Source organism: Schistocerca nitens, chromosome 8 (genome assembly GCF_023898315.1).
Source record: "Schistocerca nitens isolate TAMUIC-IGC-003100 chromosome 8, iqSchNite1.1, whole genome shotgun sequence".
NCBI classification, from domain to species: Eukaryota; Metazoa; Arthropoda; class Insecta; order Orthoptera; family Acrididae; genus Schistocerca; species Schistocerca nitens.
Genome location: NC_064621.1, coordinates 594188914 through 594208803, shown reverse-complemented (window position 1 = coordinate 594208803; position 19890 = coordinate 594188914). Strand labels below are relative to the sequence as shown.

Sequence of the window (19890 nt, the reverse complement as noted above, 5' to 3'; positions counted from 1 at the left end):
CCCACTGACAGGATGAATGGGCGAGGCCAGCCGGACAGGCTCCACATTGGCCCTCCACCTCGAGTGACGCAAATGCGTTGCAGTCTGCCATTCACCCTGAGGTGAGGGCGGCCCCAACGCGCCAGGTACACTAGAAGGTGCCTCGGTGGCTGAGTCAGCGGGTGCAGCAAGTGACACCTGGGGTGTCTCAAGCGACGTGCCAGACTCTCCGCCGTCGCTGCACCTCGAGGCAGCAGCCTGAAGGCGGCTGACCGTGGCCAACAGCACGCTCAGCTGCTCGCGAACCGCGGCCAGTTCCTCCAGCGCCCACACACAGCACGCATACACCCTATCCATCCTACTGCTAATATCTAACGACTCCACAAATTTATACTCTACGGCTATCAATAAGCAATATTACTCCTCTCAAATACGAGAATACGCAAGGATTTTATGTAATTACATATGCACATGCACAAACACTTGTAAAGAAATTAAGAATCAAACCACAAAACAAATATGAAAGCTAAATATGCGACTCGCTAATGTACTGCTGCTGCACTACTTCACCAGCGGCTGCTCAAGGCTCGCTGCCAAAAAAAAAGTCTATGAAGTGATACTTATGTATGGAGTGCGGGGATAATGAATGCCTCTGTGCATGCTGTAATTGTTCTAACCTTAACCTTACAATCCCTATGTAAGTGCTATACAGGGGGTTGGCGTATATTCCTGCAGGCATGATTTAAAGCCAGTTCTTGAAACTTGGTTAGCAGATTTTCTTGGGACAGTTTAAGTCTATCTTCAAGAGTCCTCCAATGCATTTTCTTCAGTATCTCTGTGACACTTTCCCATGGAGCAAACAAACTTATGAACAGTCATACTGCCCTTTTCTTTATATGTTCAGTATCCCACGTTAATCAAATTTGGTAAAGGTCCCACACACTTTAGCAATATTCTAGAACTGGTTGTATGAGTGATTTGCAAACAAACTCCTTTGTAGACTGATCGCTTCTCCAGTATTTTACCAATAAACTGAAGACTACCACCTGATTTACCCACAACTGAGCCTACGTGATATTCCATTTCATATCCCTACAAAGTGTTACACCCAGGTATTCGTACGAGTTGGCTGATTCCAACACGGACTCATTGATATTATAGTCATAGGATACTGCTTTTTCACTTTGTGAAGTGTCCAGTTTTACATTTCTGAACAAGAAAGTTGCCGTCTTTGCACCACTCTGAAAACTTATCAAGATCTTATCTTTCAGACGGCACTTCATCATAGATAACTACATCAGCTGTCAAAAGTCTGAAGTTACTATAAACATTGTCTGTAAGGTCATTAATATACAGGGTGTTTCAAAAAGAATATATGTATTACAAAGTATTATTTTGTCCAAATTATCGATCGCTGCGCCTCGGCTCAGCTATTGGAGAAACCAATACATAGTCTAGTTTATATTAATAGCTGCTAGAAAGTGGGCTTAAGATCTCAATGCACGATGGACATGATGCACCATGTAAGGCGCCCTTTCCCAATTGGCTCATTCTTCGGGAACATTTTAAAGAAAAGAGGTCAAACCCTACAGGGGACCATCACATAAAGGCCGAAACATGTGAAACTACTTTTAATCGCCTCTTACGACGGGCAGGAATACCTCGGGCCTATTCTAACCCCCTGACCTGCAGAGGGCTGTCAGGAAATCCACAGGTAAAGAGATAGTTACAAAAGTTGAAAAAGACTATTTCTTAAACGTCAGGAAACCAAAAGCGATCTGTCGGATAGTGGTTCGCAGTTTTTATCAAAAGTTTGCAAAGCCTTTGCGATAAATCTGGTATCAAACATGTTCAAATCTCTGTATATAATCAGCCATCAAACCCAGCTGAGAGGTATATGCGAGAGATTGGTTGCTTATGTTGTACATATTGCAGTCATAAACATCCTATATGGTATGACCCTGGACTAGAGTTTGAACATGTCATGAGCAGCTTGCAACATACTTCCACAGGATTTTCACCTTATGAAATTATGTTTAATCTGAAACCAGACATTATCACTGAACTTGTAGAATTCCCACCATGCACAATGATGACTATGCGTGAACATGAAACCATAGTCAAAGAAACCATGATAAAACAGGAGGAAATTAGAAAAGACGACATGATAGCAAGATCAAAGCAACCAAGTTGGAGATTATGTTTTAGTAAAATCACATGAGAAATCAAAAATGTTAACTTCTGAAATAAAGAAATTCTTTGATATCTACATGGATCCATTCAAGATTGTGGAGAATCCACACCCTAATGCACACAGGTTGGTGTATCCTAAATCCAGGAAAGTTCTTGGGCTAAGGAATAGTGTTTCGTTGAAATTACATAAAAAAAGGGGAAACGCTATTCTGAGAAAGTTAAAAGGTGACTCAACAAAAGTTTTTCACTGGAAATTATGAAATGTTGACTGTAAAAATTGACTGATTGGATGATACAGTTTTGTGTCCTTGAACCTCCGCCACACACCGTCAGGTAGCTTGCGGAGTATGGATGTAGATGTAGATAATGTTTATTATTTCTTTAAAATGTATTTGCTGTATGAAGTGTTTGCAACGAATTTTCTTTGTGTAATATGCTCATCATGTTAGTTGTTGATATTTCTATATATTTAAGCAATTTGAATAATATTTGATAATGTGTGTAATTTTAGCTTGTGTAACTTTCTCACACCACACTCGTCGAGACATCATTTAAAATGTAAACCACTAATCAGCGCTAAATCTGTCTCGCAACAATTAAAAGTTTTTAAAAAATATTTTTTAATCTTAAAGGCAGAGTCATAATTACTACACACCAAAGTTGTTGAAATATCCAACTAAACAAGGAGGGAATTATTTTAAGTAAATAACATGAATTATTGTATATTTGTTTCTCAACCACTGCAAAGCATAGGCAGTAACATTTTTCTAATTTTGATATATACATAACATCCTAAAACTTTCAAACAACCATGATTCTAACCTTGCACTTTTACTGCGAATATGAACCCAGGCTGCAGTAGACTGACTGTAACTTTACTTTTGAAAACAATTTAATTTTTTTGTTTATCCTTGGTGTAAGTGTTATAGTTTGCGGTAAGACATTTTACACCCAATATGTTAATGCATTTGTATTACAAGTTTACTGAATTTATTGTTAGTTACAGGATCCTTTTTGGAACTGTCCATACCTGTGTAGAATTACTCCAACAGATCCTGTAAACCTCTCCCACATTACCAGAAGGATAATTATGTATCCTAACCATGTACTTACATATAAACATTATGTAACCAAAAGGTAATCTCTGTATTTGCTTTTTAGATAACACGGCACAATAACCAATGAAGCAATACAAACAGCTAAGCTGTGGAAATGGACTTGCTTCAGTACAAGCAGAAATCAAACCTATTAAGGGAGGTCAGCTAAGTGCAGGTGGACAATGTGGGCCATTACTGTGAGTAGCCAGTAAAGTGGCCAACAAAAGAAAGTAAAACAAACCAATACTCAAAAGTTACAACCTTTCAACAATGCAATGTGAAGAGCTACAACATTATAGACTCGTCTAAGTGAAAATTGTAAATCTTCTTTTGTATTTCATTTATCTTTAAATTAACAGCTGTATGTTTTCTTTCACTTTGTGTAACACAATTTCAGTCTTAAACCTAATGTCATGCCAATTGCTATGGATGGAAAGTTAGCAAAATTAAGAAAAGAAACCTATTAAAAATTTTAATTTATTTAAAATCATATTCTTGGCAGTTCCATTATCCTGGTGTCAGAATTTTGTTCACATGTTCACACTTACAAAATTCTTAGGGGACTATTGTAATGGAACTGACAAATAGCCCATTTGTTATGTTATACACTAATTAAAATAGCTTTGAAATGCATTTACTTTGTATGATTTTAGGGTAGGTGTTGCAATCAATAATCGATACAGAAAATGTATGTTCTTTGTCGTTATGACTGCGATCTTTGGTGAGCAACGGGATTTCGGCCACTTGAGTTTTGGTCGCAGTGGAGAGTAGTCGTTTTCAAGTTCTGGCAATAAATATGTGCTTTTTTTAAACAAACCATGGAATTCTGCGTCATGATTTCGTTAGTCTAGTGATAATCAACACCCGCACCTTTCTTGCATCCAGAACAGCAGAGGACTCATCGCCTAGACAATAAGAAGCCATATGTACAATGCTGACTCAGCAGCATCAAGAAGGGGACATCATTACCATCTCTATGAAGTAATGTACATCTATTAGCTACACCATACAGTGTCTTTATGGAGATAAATTTTGCTGCGTAGTAGAGAGGAGCCATGATAAGTAGTATCATTCTATTCTCCTCCTTTCCAAATTAAACAGTTCCAATGCGCAAATCCTTCTCTTGTCTGTATACTTGCACCAGTTCTCACAGTATTGACAAAGATGTAATAATACCCTACTAGCTTGCAGACAAAGTTAGCTAACATTGCAGTCATAAAAGGAACTGATATTTATTTGAATTCAGTTTGAGCAAATAACCAATGTAACACTTTATGATAAAAACACAGTTAATAGAGTAATTTAAAAATAATGAATTAAAAAATACATATGTTAATTCACAGTTATTTCCTTATGATTTTTATAGATGTGGCAGTAACATTTGTCTAAGGGAGGGGATATGTAGTTTAACATACACTATGTGATCAAAAGTATCTGGACACCTGGCAGACAATGACTTACAAGTTCGTGGTGCCCTCCATCTGTAATGCTGGAATTCAGTATGGTGTTGGCCCACCCTTAGCCTTGATGACAGCTTCCACTCTCACAGGCAGTTCAATCAGGTGCTTCTTGGGGAATGGCAGCCCATTCTTCATGGAGTGCTGCACTGAGGAGAGGTATCAATGTCACTCAGTGAGGCCTGGCACGAAGTTGGTGTTCCAAAACATCCCAAAGACGTTCTACAGGATTCAGGTCAGGACTCTGTGAAGGCCAGTCCATTACAGGGATGTTATCATTGTGTAACCACTCCGCCACAGGCTGTGCATTATGAACAAGTGCTCGGTCGTTTTGAAAGATACTATTGCCATCCCCGAGTTGCTCTCCAAGAGTGGGAAGCAAGAAGGTGCTTAAAACATCAATGTCGGTCTGTGCTGTGATAGTGCCAAGCAAAACAACAAGGGGTGCAGGCCCCCTCCATGAAAAACACGACCAAACCATAACACCACCACCTTTGAATTTTACTGTTGTCACTACACACGTTGGTAGATGATGTTCACTGGGCAATCGCCATACCCACACCCTGCCATCGTATCACCACATTGTGTACCGTGATTCGCCACTCCACACAACATTTTTCCACTGTTCAATCGTCCAATATTTAGTCTCCTTACACCAAGCGAGGCGTCATTTAGCATTTACCGGCGTGATGTGTAGCTTATGAGCAGCCGCTCGGCCATGAAATCCAAGTTTTCTCACCTCCCGCCAAACTGTGAAAGTACTTGCAGTGGATCCTGATGCAGTTTGGAATTCCTGTGTGGTGGTCGGGATAGATGTCTGCCTACTATACATTACAACCCTCTTCAACTGGCGGCAGTCTCTGTCAGTCAACAGACAAGACTGGCCTGTACACTTTCGTGCTGTACGTGTCCCTTCACGTTTCCACTTCACTATCACATCACAAACAGTGGACCTATGGATGTTTAGGAGTGTGGAAATCTCACGTACAGACGTATAACACAAATGATACCCAATCACATGACCATGTTCGAATCCCTTTAGTTCCGGGGAGCGCTCCATTCTGCAATATCACGATGTCTAATGACAACTGAGGTCGCTGATATGGAGTACCTGGCAGTAGGTGACAGCACAAAGCACCTAATATGAAAAACATATGCTTTTGGGGGTGTATGGATACTTTTGATCACATAGTGTGTTCTTTTTGAAACATCCTGTATAACATGACCAACAAGAGTCCCAACATAGTTCCCTCGGTCACACCTGAAATTACTTCTACATCTGATGATGACTCTCCATCCACGATAATATTCTGCATCCCCGTTACCGAAAGCCAGTCACAAATTTCACTTGATACCCCATATGATTATACTTTTGACAATAAGCTTAGGTGTGGTATTGAGTCAAATGCTTTTTGGAAATCAAGAAATACTGCATCTACCTGATTGCCTTGATCTGAAGCTTTCAGTATGTCATGTGAGAAAAGTACTAGTTATTTTCATTTGATCAATGTTTCTGGAATTAATGCTGTTTGGCACTGAGCAGGTCATTTTGTTCATGATATCTCGTTACATATGAGCTCAGAATATATTTTAAGACTCTAAAACAAACCGATGTCAAAGATGTTGGATGGTAGTTTTGTGTATCATTTCTACTAACCTTTCCATAGACAGGCATGACATATCTTTTTCCAAGAACTGAGCACTGTTTTTTATTTGAGGGATCTGATATATTATGGTTAGAGGAGGGCCTAACTCAGCTGCAAATTCAGTATAGAATCAGACAGGGATTCCATCAGGCCCTGGACCTTTATTCAGTTTTAACAATTTCGGCTGTTTCTCAACACTAATACTTATTTCATTCATCTTTTCGGTGGTTTTCCTGTTCTCCTTAGCAAAGGAACATTTGAAAATGGAATTAAGTGTTCCAGCTTTTGCACTGCTACCATCAATTTCCATTCCCGTTTCATTTGCTAGGGACTGGACACTAACTTTGGTGACACTAACAGCCTTTACATACGATCAGAATTTTTTTGGGTTTTGTGAAATATCATTTGACAATATTATGTTACAGTCATCATTGAAAGCATCACACACTGCTATCTTAACAGCCAAACATGTTTCATTCAGCACCTCTCTATCTATAGCCCTATGCTCTATTTTACACCTATTACACAGTAATCTGCTCCTTTACAGTATATCATGGAGGTTCCCTCTCATTATGAACTGTTCTATTGCGTACATATCTATCCACTGAATTGTTAACTATTCTTTTAAACTTGAGCCGTAGTAAAAAGTTAAACATAGTCCCTAACGAGACACTGAAATGGATGACCATATTGTACTGTACAATCAAATTTGCAACACTAAAGTAAATTTTGAACATAAATACCAACGATTAGAACACAAAAGTTTACCACAATTACATCATAAAAGAAATGTAGAATCAAATGTGGCAGTTATTAATTGCAAAAGCAGGCACATTTGATATTTGTTGATTACAGTGCCATATACTATAAATGGAAAACAATGGTTCAAGTAAACTGTACTTACTATTTGGCATAGAATCCAAATATGGATCAAAAATGAGAGGTTCCAATTTGGAAACACAAAGTTGAGCCCGCCCATGAAGGAGGGGTGGTTAGGAGGTGACCAGTTGCAGCACAGACAGATGTCCTCTTTTCATCTAAAACATTTGTTTTGTTTTGTGTGATGTGGTGTGTTCGAGATATTTAGTTTCTCAACCTTGTATTCATTCCTCAGTTGATTCAGGGAGGTTGCTCTCATGCTCCACCATAACCTACCAATTTTGGCAGCTTCAGTTTTCCTCCTGCATCTCTTGTCAATGTCCAACGCTCTAAGCCATATGTCGGAATGCTTTCAACCATAACACATCACACTACGTTCTTTGTTCATATGGATATGTGCAGACTTCAAAAGATACCATTTAATGGTGTGATACATACCCTAGCTTATCATGTGGGATATGTCCACTTCCCACTGGCCAGTGTCATCAGTTAGTGAACCCAGATACTTGAACACTCCCACATTTCTTATCCAGCCAAACTCAAAATTCAAATGCTCACCTTGCCCACTTCCATCAACAAGATATTCTGTTTTACCCATACTGACTGTTAGTCCCATTGTTTATAAGCACCTACTAACTTTCTCATCTGATACATGGCATCATCCTTATCCAGAGCCGTAACTACTTGACTGTCACTAACAGTAAAGTGTCAAGGTTGGTGCCATATTGCCGTATCTGAACATTTGATCTGTCTATTTCAGTAAGTAAGACCAACTTCTAAATATAACCTAAATAAGGTTGGTGGTATAAAACATTCTTGTTTTAAGCTTACTTGTTTTAAAACTTTCTGACATCTTACCACCATACTTCATAATTGCCTCACACTGGTGGTAGAAGTAAATATCAAAAAGTTTCCACTCAAAGGCTCTGAAGTCCAGAATTGGTATTCCAATCAGGCAAAATCACAGCGAGCATTGAGGCTATCATCCCACTGACGCAACAGGTTGAAGATAAATTTTTGGTAAAACACCACATCCTGCTGCATGAAGAAGTTAGTAACTGACGACTACACATCCTTGTCTGACAGGAAATGACTTTTCAAGGCCTTTTTTATGGGCCGAAGGTGTGATAGTTGCATGGGAGAGATCAAGACTAGAGGGTGGCTGCTCAAATGTCTCCCACTTGTCCATAATGGACAAGGCCACCCTTGCAGACTGACCACATCTTGGGTCAAACTGCAACCAGCACAGAACTTAAGAGCACCATTCCACAACAGTGGTTTACGACACACATGCTGCCCCGTACACATTCTTCATTCTACAATGGATGTCTACTGGTGTTCTTCCTGTGGCAGCCAAGAATGAATAACAACACACTAATCCTGGTTACATGAATTTGGTAATAATGTTGCCATAATTTGTGTTTCTACATTTACTGAATGCATGTCGGAAAGACGCGAATGCCACACTAACCCCTTACCTACATGTCACTGCTTAAATACCGACATTGGAGTTGCTCTACATTGCATATACGCTGCAGTAATGCCCTCAAATGGAAACTTTTTGATCGACCGTTATACAATCATTCACCAACTCTAGTAATGTTCCAACATTTTCCAATGCTGTTCACGGTAACTTCCTTGGGACAGAATTTTACACGTTTTCTTAATCAACAAACACCAAAGGCAGATCTATATTTTTTGTGATCATTTTCTGACACATATGGCGTACACAAAAGACATTAGCAACACAGCAGCAACTAGTGTGTGCATTTCAGTGTCTGTGGTGTATGTACTTTTAAACAATGGAAAATCCAGGATGGAATGTAACTATATAGTAGTTGCTACTCACCAAATAGCGGACATTCTGAGTCACAGAAAGGCACAACAAAAAGACTGTCGGGAAGTTAGCTTTTGACCAACAAGCCTTTGTCAAACATAGACATCTCTCTCTCTCTCTCTCTCTCTCTCTCTCTCTCACACACACACACACACACACACACACTCACACACGACCACTATCTCTGGCAGCTGGAGACTGTGGTCGTGTGTGTTTGAGTTATATATATACACACTCCTGGAAATGGAAAAAAGAACACATTGACACCGGTGTGTCAGACCCACCATACTTGCTCCGGACACTGCGGGAGGGCTGTACAAGCAATGATCACACGCACGGCACAGCGGACACACCAGGAACCGCGGTGTTGGCCGTCGAATGGCGCTAGCTGCACAGCATTTGTGCACCGCTGCCGTCAGTGTCAGCCAGTTTGCCGTGGCATACGGAGCTCCATCGCAGTCTTTAACACTGGTAGCATGCCGCGACAGCGTGGACGTGAACCGTATGTGCAGTTGACGGACTTTGAGCGAGGGCGTATAGTGGGCATGCGGGAGGCCGGGTGGACGTACCGCCGAATTGCTCAACACGTGGGGCGTGAGGTCTCCACAGTACATCGATGTTGTCGCCAGTGGTCGGCGGAAGGTGCACGTGCCCGTCAACCTGGGACCGGACCACAGCGACGCACGGATGCACGCCAAGACCGTAGGATCCTACGCAGTGCCGTAGGGGACCGCACCGCCACTTCCCAGCAAATTAGGGACACTGTTGCTCCTGGGGTATCGGCGAGGACCATTCGCAACCGTCTCCATGAAGCTGGGCTACGGTCCCGCACACCGTTAGGCCGTCTTCCGCTCACGCCCCAACATCGTGCAGCCCGCCTCCAGTGGTGTCGCGACAGGCGTGAATGGAGGGACGAATGGAGACGTGTCGTCTTCAGCGATGAGAGTCGCTTCTGCCTTGGTGCCAATGATGGTCGTATGCGTGTTTGGCGCCGTGCAGGTGAGCGCCACAATCAGGACTGCATACGACCGAGGCACACAGGGCCAACACCCGGCATCATGGTGTGGGGAGCGATCTCCTACACTGGCCGTACACCACTGGTGATCGTCGAGGGGACACTGAATAGTGCACGGTACATCCAAACCGTCATCGAACCCATCGTTCTACCATTCCTAGACCGGCAAGGGAACTTGCTGTTCCAACAGGACAATGCACGTCCGCATGTATCCCGTGCCACCCAACGTGCTCTAGAAGGTGTAAGTCAACTACCCTGGCCAGCAAGATCTCCGGATCTGTCCCCCATTGAGCATGTTTGGGACTGGATGAAGCGTCGTCTCACGCGGTCTGCACGTCCGGCACGAACGCTGGTCCAACTGAGGCGCCAGGTGGAAATGGCATGGCAAGCCGTTCCACAGGACTACATCCAGCATCTCTACGATCGTCTCCATGGGAGAATAGCAGCCTGCAATACTGCGAAAGGTGGATATACACTGTACTAGTGCCGACATTGTGCATGCTCTGTTGCCTGTGTCTATGTGCCTGTGGTTCTGTCAGTGTGATCATGTGATGTATCTGACCCCAGGAATGTGTCAATAAAGTTTCCCCTTCCTGGGACAATGAATTCACGGTGTTCTTATTTCAATTTCCAGGAGTGTATATAAAAACAAAGATGGTGTGACTTACCAAACGAAAGCGCTGGCAGGTCGATAGACACACAAACAAACACAAACACACACACAAAATTCAAGCTTTTGCAACAAAATGGTGCCTCATCAGGAAAGAGGGGAAGGAGAGGGAAAGACGAAAGGATGTGGGTTTCAGGGAGAGGGTAAGGAGTCATTCCAATCCCGGGAGCGGAAAGACTTACCTTAGGGGGAAAAAAGGACAGGTATACACTCGCACACACACACATATCCATCCACACATACACAGACACAAGCAGACCCTTTCGTCTTTCCCTCTCCTTCCCCTCTTTCCTGATGAGGCAACAGTTTGTTGCGAAAGCTTGAATTTTGTGTGTGTGTTTGTGTTTGTTTGTGTGTCTATCGACCTGCCAGCGCTTTCGTTCGGTAAGTCACATCATCTTTGTTTTTAGATATATTTTTCCCACGCGGAATGTTTCCCTCTATTATATATATAAAAACAAAGATGATGTGACTTACCAAATGAAAGTGCTGGCAGGTCGACAGACACACAAACGAATACAAACATACACACAAAATTCAAGCTTTCGCAACAAACTGTTGCCTCATCAGCAAAGAGGGAAGGAGAGGGAAAGACGAAAGGATGTGGGTTTTAAGGGAGAGGGTAAGGAGTCATTCCAATCCCGGGAGCGGAAAGACTTACCTTAGGGGGAAAAAAGGACAGGTATACACTCGCACACACACACACATCCATCCACACATATACAGACACAAGCAGACATATTTAAAGTTTGGGCAGAGATGTCAGTCGAGGCGGAAGTGAAGAGGCAAAGATGATGTTGAATGACAGGTGAGGTATGAGTGGCGGCAACTTGAAATTAGCGGAGATTGAGGCCTGGTGGGTAACGGGAAGAGAGGATATATTGAAGAGCAAGTTCCCATCTCCGGAGTTCGGATAGGTTGGTGTTGGTGGGAAGTATCCAGATAACCCGGACGGTGTAACACTGTGCCAAGATGTGCTGGCCGTGCACCAAGGCATGTTTAGCCACAGGGTGATCCTCATTACCAACAAACACTGTCTGCCTGTGTCCATTCATGCGAATGGACAGTTTGTTGCTGGTCATTCCCACATAGAATGCATCACAGTGTAGGCAGGTCAGTTGGTAGATCACGTGGGTGCTTTCACACGTGGCTCTGCCTTTGATCGTGTACACCCTCCAGGTTACAGGACTGGAGTAGGTGGTGGTGGGAGGGTGCATGGGACAGGTTTTACACCGGGGGCGGTTACAAGGGTAGGAGCCAGAGGGTAGGGAAGGTGGTTTGGGGATTTCATAGGGATGAACTAACAGGTTACGAAGGTTAGGTGGACGGCGGAAAGACACTCTTGGCGGAATCCCCCACAGAAGAACCACAAAAGTGGCCTCGCTGCGATGGAGCACTTCCTTTCATGCCGATCACCTGCCACCCTACCTAAAACCTCTTTCCTCATTACCTTAGCCAGCTTCATCCTGACCCACAACTTCTTCACTTTTGAAGACCAGACATACCAACAATTAAAGGGAACAGCCATGGGTACCAGGATGGCCCCTTCGTACGCCAACCTATTCATGGGTTGCTTAGAGGAAGCCTTCTTGGTTACCCAGGCCTGCCAACCCAAAGTTTGGTACAGATTTATTGATGACATCTTCATGATCTGGACTCACAGTGAAGAACAACTCCAGAATTTCCTCTCCAACCTCAACTCCTTTGGTTCCATCAGATTCACCTGGTCCTACTCCAAATCCCATGCCACTTTCCTTGATGTTGACCTCCACCTGTCCAATGGCCAGCTTCACACGTCCGTCCACATCAAACCCACCAACAAGCAACAGTACCTCCATTACGACAGCTGCCACCCATTCCACATCAAACGGTCCCTTCCCTACAGCCTAGGTCTTCGTGGCAAACGAATCTGCTCCAGTCCGGAATCCCTGAAGCATTACACCAAAAACCTGACAACAGCTTTTGCATCCCGCAACTACCCTCCCGACCTGGTACAGAAGCAAATAACCAGAGCCACTTCCTCATCCTCTCAAACCCAGAACCTCCCACAGAAGAACCACAAAAGTGCCCCACTTGTGACAGGATACTTTCCGGGACTGGATCAGATTCTGAATGTGGCTCTCCAGCAGGGATACGACTTCCTCAAATCCTGCCCTGAAATGAGATCCATCCTTCATGAAATCCTCCCCACTCCACCAAGAGTGTCTTTCCGCCGTCCACCTAACCTTCGTAACCTCTTAGTTCATCCCTATGAAATCCCCAAACCACCTTCCCTACCCTCTGGCTCCTACCCTTGTAACCGCCCCCGGTGTAAAACCTGTCCCATGCACCCTCCCACCACCACCTACTCCAGTCCTGTAACCCAGAGGGTGTACACGATCAAAGGCAGAGCCACGTGTGAAAGCACCCACGTGATCTACCAACTGACCTGCCTACACTGTGATGCATTCTATGTGGGAATGACCAGCAACAAACTGTCCATTCGCATGAATGGACACAGGCAGACAGTGTTTGTTGGTAATGAGGATCACCCTGTGGCTAAACATGCCTTGGTGCACGGCCAGCACATCTTGGCACAGTGTTACACCGTCCGGGTTATCTGGATACTTCCCACCAACACCAACCTATCCGAACTCCGGAGATGGGAACTTGCTCTTCAATATATCCTCTCTTCCCGTTACCCACCAGGCCTCAATCTCCGCTAATTTCAAGTTGCCGCCACTCATACCTCACCTGTCATTCAACATCATCTTTGCCTCTTCACTTCCGCCTCGACTGACATCTCTGCCCAAACTTTAAATATGTCTGCTTGTGTCTGTATATGTGTGGATGGATGTGTGTGTGTGTGCGAGTGTATACCTGTCCTTTTTTCCCCCTAAGGTAAGTCTTTCCGCTCCCGGGATTGGAATGACTCCTTACCCTCTCCCTTAAAACCCACATCCTTTCGTCTTTCCCTCTCCTTCCCTCTTTGCTGATGAGGCAACAGTTTGTTGCGAAAGCTTGAATTTTGTGTGTATGTTTGTGTTCGTTTGTGTGTCTGTCGACCTGCCAGCACTTTCATTTGGTAAGTCACATCATCTTTGTTTTTAGATATATTTTTCCTACGTGGAATGTTTCCCTCTATTATAACCATATCATTAATTTGAACCCAACAATTACGGTTGTTATTGTCGGTGTTGCATTTCGAAATCTTTCCTGTCATCTTATTTTCTCTATATTTTCTCTTTCTGTTTTTTCCAGTAATCTCACTTTGTATTCACCTTCCGCTTTTCACCGTAATCTACTATACAATTTTATCCCGCCTATATATACTCAATAATACGTAACCCACTTCCAAACCATAACTAAATAAATTTTATTTTCCGCTTTCAACACTACCGCTGCTATAAAATCCACCGTTTCTAGTTCAATAACAGCTGCTTTCACGTATTAAACAACCATTTCGGCCAGTTCTAATAACTTTCACTTTATTTCCACTTCCGTTTTTCGCACATCACTGATCATTTTAGCCGCTCCCCACAGGTTTTAACATCATTATTTCTTCGTCAGACAATTTTTAGCCCCATTTTCGTTATCTTTCACCACAACACCACTCCTTTTAATACGTTTTTTCGAAATTTTTCCGAATTTCTTCGTACTTTAACGTGTTTTAGCGGCAACACAACCACCTAACCTTTATGCACATCGCTGTCTACCAACCCAAGTTCACCACAGGATCAACTCAACCAACACTTTTTCGCCTTTTTTCATACCAGATCTCCAGTTGCTTTCTTGTTCACCTTTATCTCTCCCCATATATTTTTATCTTTCATTTTCATTTCAACCTCATGTTAAACTTTTCACCTTCAATACCATGTCACCCTCACAACACCCCCACAACAACCCCATTAAGTTTTATTTACATTCCCTCCGCAAACATGCCTTCACCCTAGCCAGATTACGCTCGCATATTTTATTTTCCCAGGCTTGTCTGACATTTGGCATAACCCCCAAAGGCCTCACACTTAAAGTTCCCATCTCTGGCTGCAACCCTTCTTTCCATCAGTCCCTATACCGGTTCCAAACTGAACAATCCATTGCCCTCACCCACCTAATCCTTCACCTACACATCAACTCAGCCAATGAACACACCCGTCAACTCCTATCCTTAATAAAAGTCCTCAATCTTTCCCCTCCCACATCCACACCGGCTATTCAGAGCATCCTCCTACAGGCCAACCGCAAATTAGAGCAGCATACCACCCTTCACCTCAAAAAAGTATCCAATCTCCTGGTTTCTCACCTCCGGAAAGGCAACTCACTCACCCTTCACAACCTTTCCAGCAAACCTCAACCACCTCTCATTGCGCACAGACCCAGTCTCTCCCATCTACTCAATCTCCCACTTCCAGCTCCACTCCCTCCAAAACCTCAAAATTCCAATCAACACAATCTGGTACCACAACACCCTAATTCAGTAGTTAACCTTTCCTCCAAACCTCTCTCCAAATCCGAAACCTCTGTCCTATCCAAAGGCCTCACCTTCAGCCCCACTCCCAGATTCAACCAAACAGCCCTCGTCAAAGATTTACTGTCCTACACTCGTACTCTCTGCTGGAAGTATCACTTTTCCACGAAGAAAAATGATCCTAATCCTACCCCTAATGATCCAACTCCCCAAGACACTATCCAAATTGAACCCTGCCTGGAACAGTTCCGTCCTCCATCACAGCGGGACCCACCTCCTCTCCCTCAAAATCACCCTCTCCAAACCTTCCAGGAATTTCTGACTTCCAGCCTTGCCTCTCAATCCTTCTTAAAAAACCTTAATCCTACTCCCAACATTACCACTGCTGAAGCCCAGGCTATCTGTGATCTGAAGGCTGACCGGTCCATCGTCATTCTTCCGGCGGACAAGGGTTCCACGACTGTGGTACTTGATTGTCGGGAGTATGTGGCTGAGGGACTGCGTCAGCTTTCAGACAACACCACATACAAAGTTTGCCAAGGTAATCCCATTCCTGATGTCCAGGCGGAGCTTCAAGGAATCCTCAGAACCTTAGGCCCCCTACAAAACCTTTCACCTGACTCCATCAACCTCCTGACCCCAAAGACACCCCGCACCCCTACCTTCTACATTCTTCCTAAAATTCACAAACCCAATCATCCCGGCCGCCCCATTGTAGCTGGTTACCAAGCCCCCACAGAACGTATCTCTGCTTACGTAGATCAACACCTTCAACCCATTACATGCAGTCTCCCATCCTTCATCAAAGACACCAACCACTTTCTCGAACGCCTGGAATCCTTACCCAATCCGTTACCCCCAGAAACCATCCTTGTAACCATTGATGCCACTTCCTTATACACAAATATCCCGCACGTCCAGGGCCTCGCTGCGATGGAGCACTTCCTTTCATGCCGATCACCTGCCACCCTACCTAAAACCTCTTTCCTCATTACCTTAGCCAGCTTCATCCTGACCCACAACTTCTTCACTTTTGAAGACCAGACATACCAACAATTAAAGGGAACAGCCATGGGTACCAGGATGGCCCCTTCGTACGCCAACCTATTCATGGGTTGCTTAGAGGAAGCCTTCTTGGTTACCCAGGCCTGCCAACCCAAAGTTTGGTACAGATTTATTGATGACATCTTCATGATCTGGACTCACAGTGAAGAAGAACTCCAGAATTTCCTCTCCAACCTCAACTCCTTTGGTTCCATCAGATTCACCTGGTCCTACTCCAAATCCCATGCCACTTTCCTTGATGTTGACCTCCACCTGTCCAATGGCCAGCTTCACACGTCCGTCCACATCAAACCCACCAACAAGCAACAGTACCTCCATTACGACAGCTGCCACCCATTCCACATCAAACGGTCCCTTCCCTACAGCCTAGGTCTTCGTGGCAAACGAATCTGCTCCAGTCCGGAATCCCTGAAGCATTACACCAAAAACCTGACAACAGCTTTTGCATCCCGCAACTACCCTCCCGACCTGGTACAGAAGCAAATAACCAGAGCCACTTCCTCATCCTCTCAAACCCAGAACCTCCCACAGAAGAACCACAAAAGTGCCCCACTTGTGACAGGATACTTTCCGGGACTGGATCAGATTCTGAATGTGGCTCTCCAGCAGGGATACGACTTCCTCAAATCCTGCCCTGAAATGAGATCCATCCTTCATGAAATCCTCCCCACTCCACCAAGAGTGTCTTTCCGCCGTCCACCTAACCTTCGTAACCTCTTAGTTCATCCCTATGAAATCCCCAAACCACCTTCCCTACCCTCTGGCTCCTACCCTTGTAACCGCCCCCGGTGTAAAACCTGTCCCATGCACCCTCCCACCACCACCTACTCCAGTCCTGTAACCCAGAGGGTGTACACGATCAAAGGCAGAGCCACGTGTGAAAGCACCCACGTGATCTACCAACTGACCTGCCTACACTGTGATGCATTCTATGTGGGAATGACCAGCAACAAACTGTCCATTCGCATGAATGGACACAGGCAGACAGTGTTTGTTGGTAATGAGGATCACCCTGTGGCTAAACATGCCTTGGTGCACGGCCAGCACATCTTGGCACAGTGTTACACCGTCCGGGTTATCTGGATACTTCCCACCAACAGCAACCTATCCGAACTCCGGAGATGGGAACTTGCTCTTCAATATATCCTCTCTTCCCGTTACCCGCCAGGCCTCAATCTCCGCTAATTTCAAGTTGCCGCCACTCATACCTCACCTGTCATTCAACATCATCTTTGCCTCTTCACTTCCGCCTCGACTGACATCTCTGCCCAAACTTTAAATATGTCTGCTTGTGTCTGTATATGTGTGGATGGATATGTGTGTGTGTGCGAGTGTATACCTGTCCTTTTTTCCCCCTAAGGTAAGTCTTTCCGCTCCCGGGATTGGAATGACTCCTTACCCTCTCCCTTAAAACCCACATCCTTTTGTCTCTCCCTCTCCTTCCCTCTTTCCTGATGAGGCAACAGTTTGTTGCGAAAGCTTGAATTTTGTGTGTATGTTTGTGTTCGTTTGTGTGTCTGTCGACCTGCCAGCACTTTCATTTGGTAAGTCACATCATCTTTGTTTTTAGATATATTTTTCCTACGTGGAATGTTTCCCTCTATTATATATATATATATATATATATATATATATATATATATATATATATGGGGGGGAGGGTCTATTTTTGACAAAGGCCTCGCTGGCCGAAAGCTAATTTCCGGCAGTCTTTTTGTTGCGCCTTTCTGCGATTCAGCATCTCCGCTATAGGGTGAGTAGCAACTATCCTTTTCATTATATTGGTGTATGTACTTTTGCTGGAGAAAGAGCAAGAGCTCAAGAGCTAGTGTGAGTACTGTTTTCTTTTGCTTGTTTCTATGTGCCACACACAAGTCAGCTATAGGTGAGTCATTGTCTTCCCTGTATTTTACATTTTATTATTGTGGATCATACATAGTTAGGAATTAGAAAACAACTGTCAAAGCAAATTTCATTGTTTGCAAATCATATTATGCACCAATATTAACCTTTCCATCAAAATGTTAGGCTTGGGCAAAGAAAGATTTGAGTAGAATACAAATGACAGAAATGTGCTTTCTACAAAGGATCCTGAGTAAGATAACAAGGGACAGGACACGAAATGAAACAATTTGAAACATGCTTCATATCAATCCCTTTTTTAAAAAAACACCTATGGATATGAATCAGCTAAAATGCTGTGGCCATGTTAAAAGAATGAGAAAAGAACAGAATCTGGAAGAAGACCAAATGGAAGACCCCAAACAAGACTATGTGAAGAACGATGAGAATTGGTGAGGACCACAATGGGGGAAAATGTGGAATGGTAGGACTGTGAGAGAAAAGAGAAGATTAGAAGAGGCTTTGTGAATGAACTGCACAAGCAGAAATGTTTCAGGAGGAGGAAGAGGAGGAGGAAGAGGAGGAGGAGGAGGAGGAGGAGGAGAAATAGGGAGGAGAAGGGGAAGGAGGAGAAGTAGTAGTAGTAGTAGTAGTAGTAGTGGTGGTGGTAGTAGTAGTAGTAGTAGTAAGTAGTAGTAGAGTAGTAGTGGCGGTGGTGGTCACAGTAGAAACAATAACAACAGCAATCCTATTTCAAATATGACTGTCATTGTTTTCTCCTGTTTACTTCTTCCTTTTACCTGAAGCATATAAATGCCAGTTGCTGGTGGTGGTGAATCAGTGAACACAACAAGCAATTTTACAGGATCTTGCAATGTTGTGTGAGCAATTCGAAGACCTGATGCACCAGCTGTCTTGCCAGAAACGTCCAGCCCACACACTGAATGAGCCAGCTTCATGGCTGTAGTAAGTGTTTTCTCAGGCTCTCCAAATGCAGTACCCAGAACTTTAACCATCTCTGCATGTTGTTGGACAAGTGAAAACGTACGATTGTGGGACACAATCTGTAAAGTCACAATTTTTTGTCACAGAATCTGTTTAATAATTCTTTCACACTAATAAAATATCAATAAGTGTATTACCAAAGCACTGTCTGTAAGTATTATTCAAAAATATAATTAAAAAATAAATAATAATGGCAAGCAGGTGTCTTAAAAAAATATAGAAATGAATTTGAAAACTAAGGCTACAATCACATAATGATAGTGAAAACTTCTGCTTACCAAGTCAACACACAATACACATCAATAATTGTTCATAAAAATTTAAAAAAGGAGCAAAAGTATGATATGAGAAATCAAATAAACTATATAAGTAACTGGCCAATGGAAAATCCAGGATGGAATGTAACAATATTATGAGAAGGAAAGCTGCTACTCACTATATAGTGGAGATGCTGAGTCACAGATAGGCACAACAAAAAGACTCTCACAATTAAAGCTCCCTAAGCTTACACACTACTTAATCTAACTTAAACTACCTTACGCTAAGGACAACACACAGATCCATGCCTGAGGGAGGACTCGAACCTCTGATAGGGAAGGGGCGCTGTCTATTGTTGACGAAGGCCAATGGCCAAAAGTTTTAATTGTGAGAGTCTTTTTGTTGTGCCTATCTGCGGATCAGCATCTCTGCTATATGGTGAGTAGCAACTTTCCTTCTCATAATACTGATATAAGGAACTGAATTCTTTGTTGGTGTAA

At 43.4% G+C, this 19890-nt stretch overlaps 1 protein-coding gene across 3 annotated transcripts in view; it reads right to left on the bottom strand.

The window, feature by feature from the left end:
* LOC126199012 (anaphase-promoting complex subunit 4) overlaps nucleotides 1–19890 on the bottom strand; it is a 154668-nt gene that overhangs the window by 26467 nt on the left and 108311 nt on the right. For all 3 annotated transcript variants that reach the window (XM_049935693.1, XM_049935694.1, XM_049935692.1), the window contains one exon: nucleotides 18928–19191. In XM_049935693.1, coding sequence (XP_049791650.1) covers nucleotides 18928–19191 — 264 coding nt within the window. The remainder of the gene's footprint in view (nucleotides 1–18927; nucleotides 19192–19890) is intronic.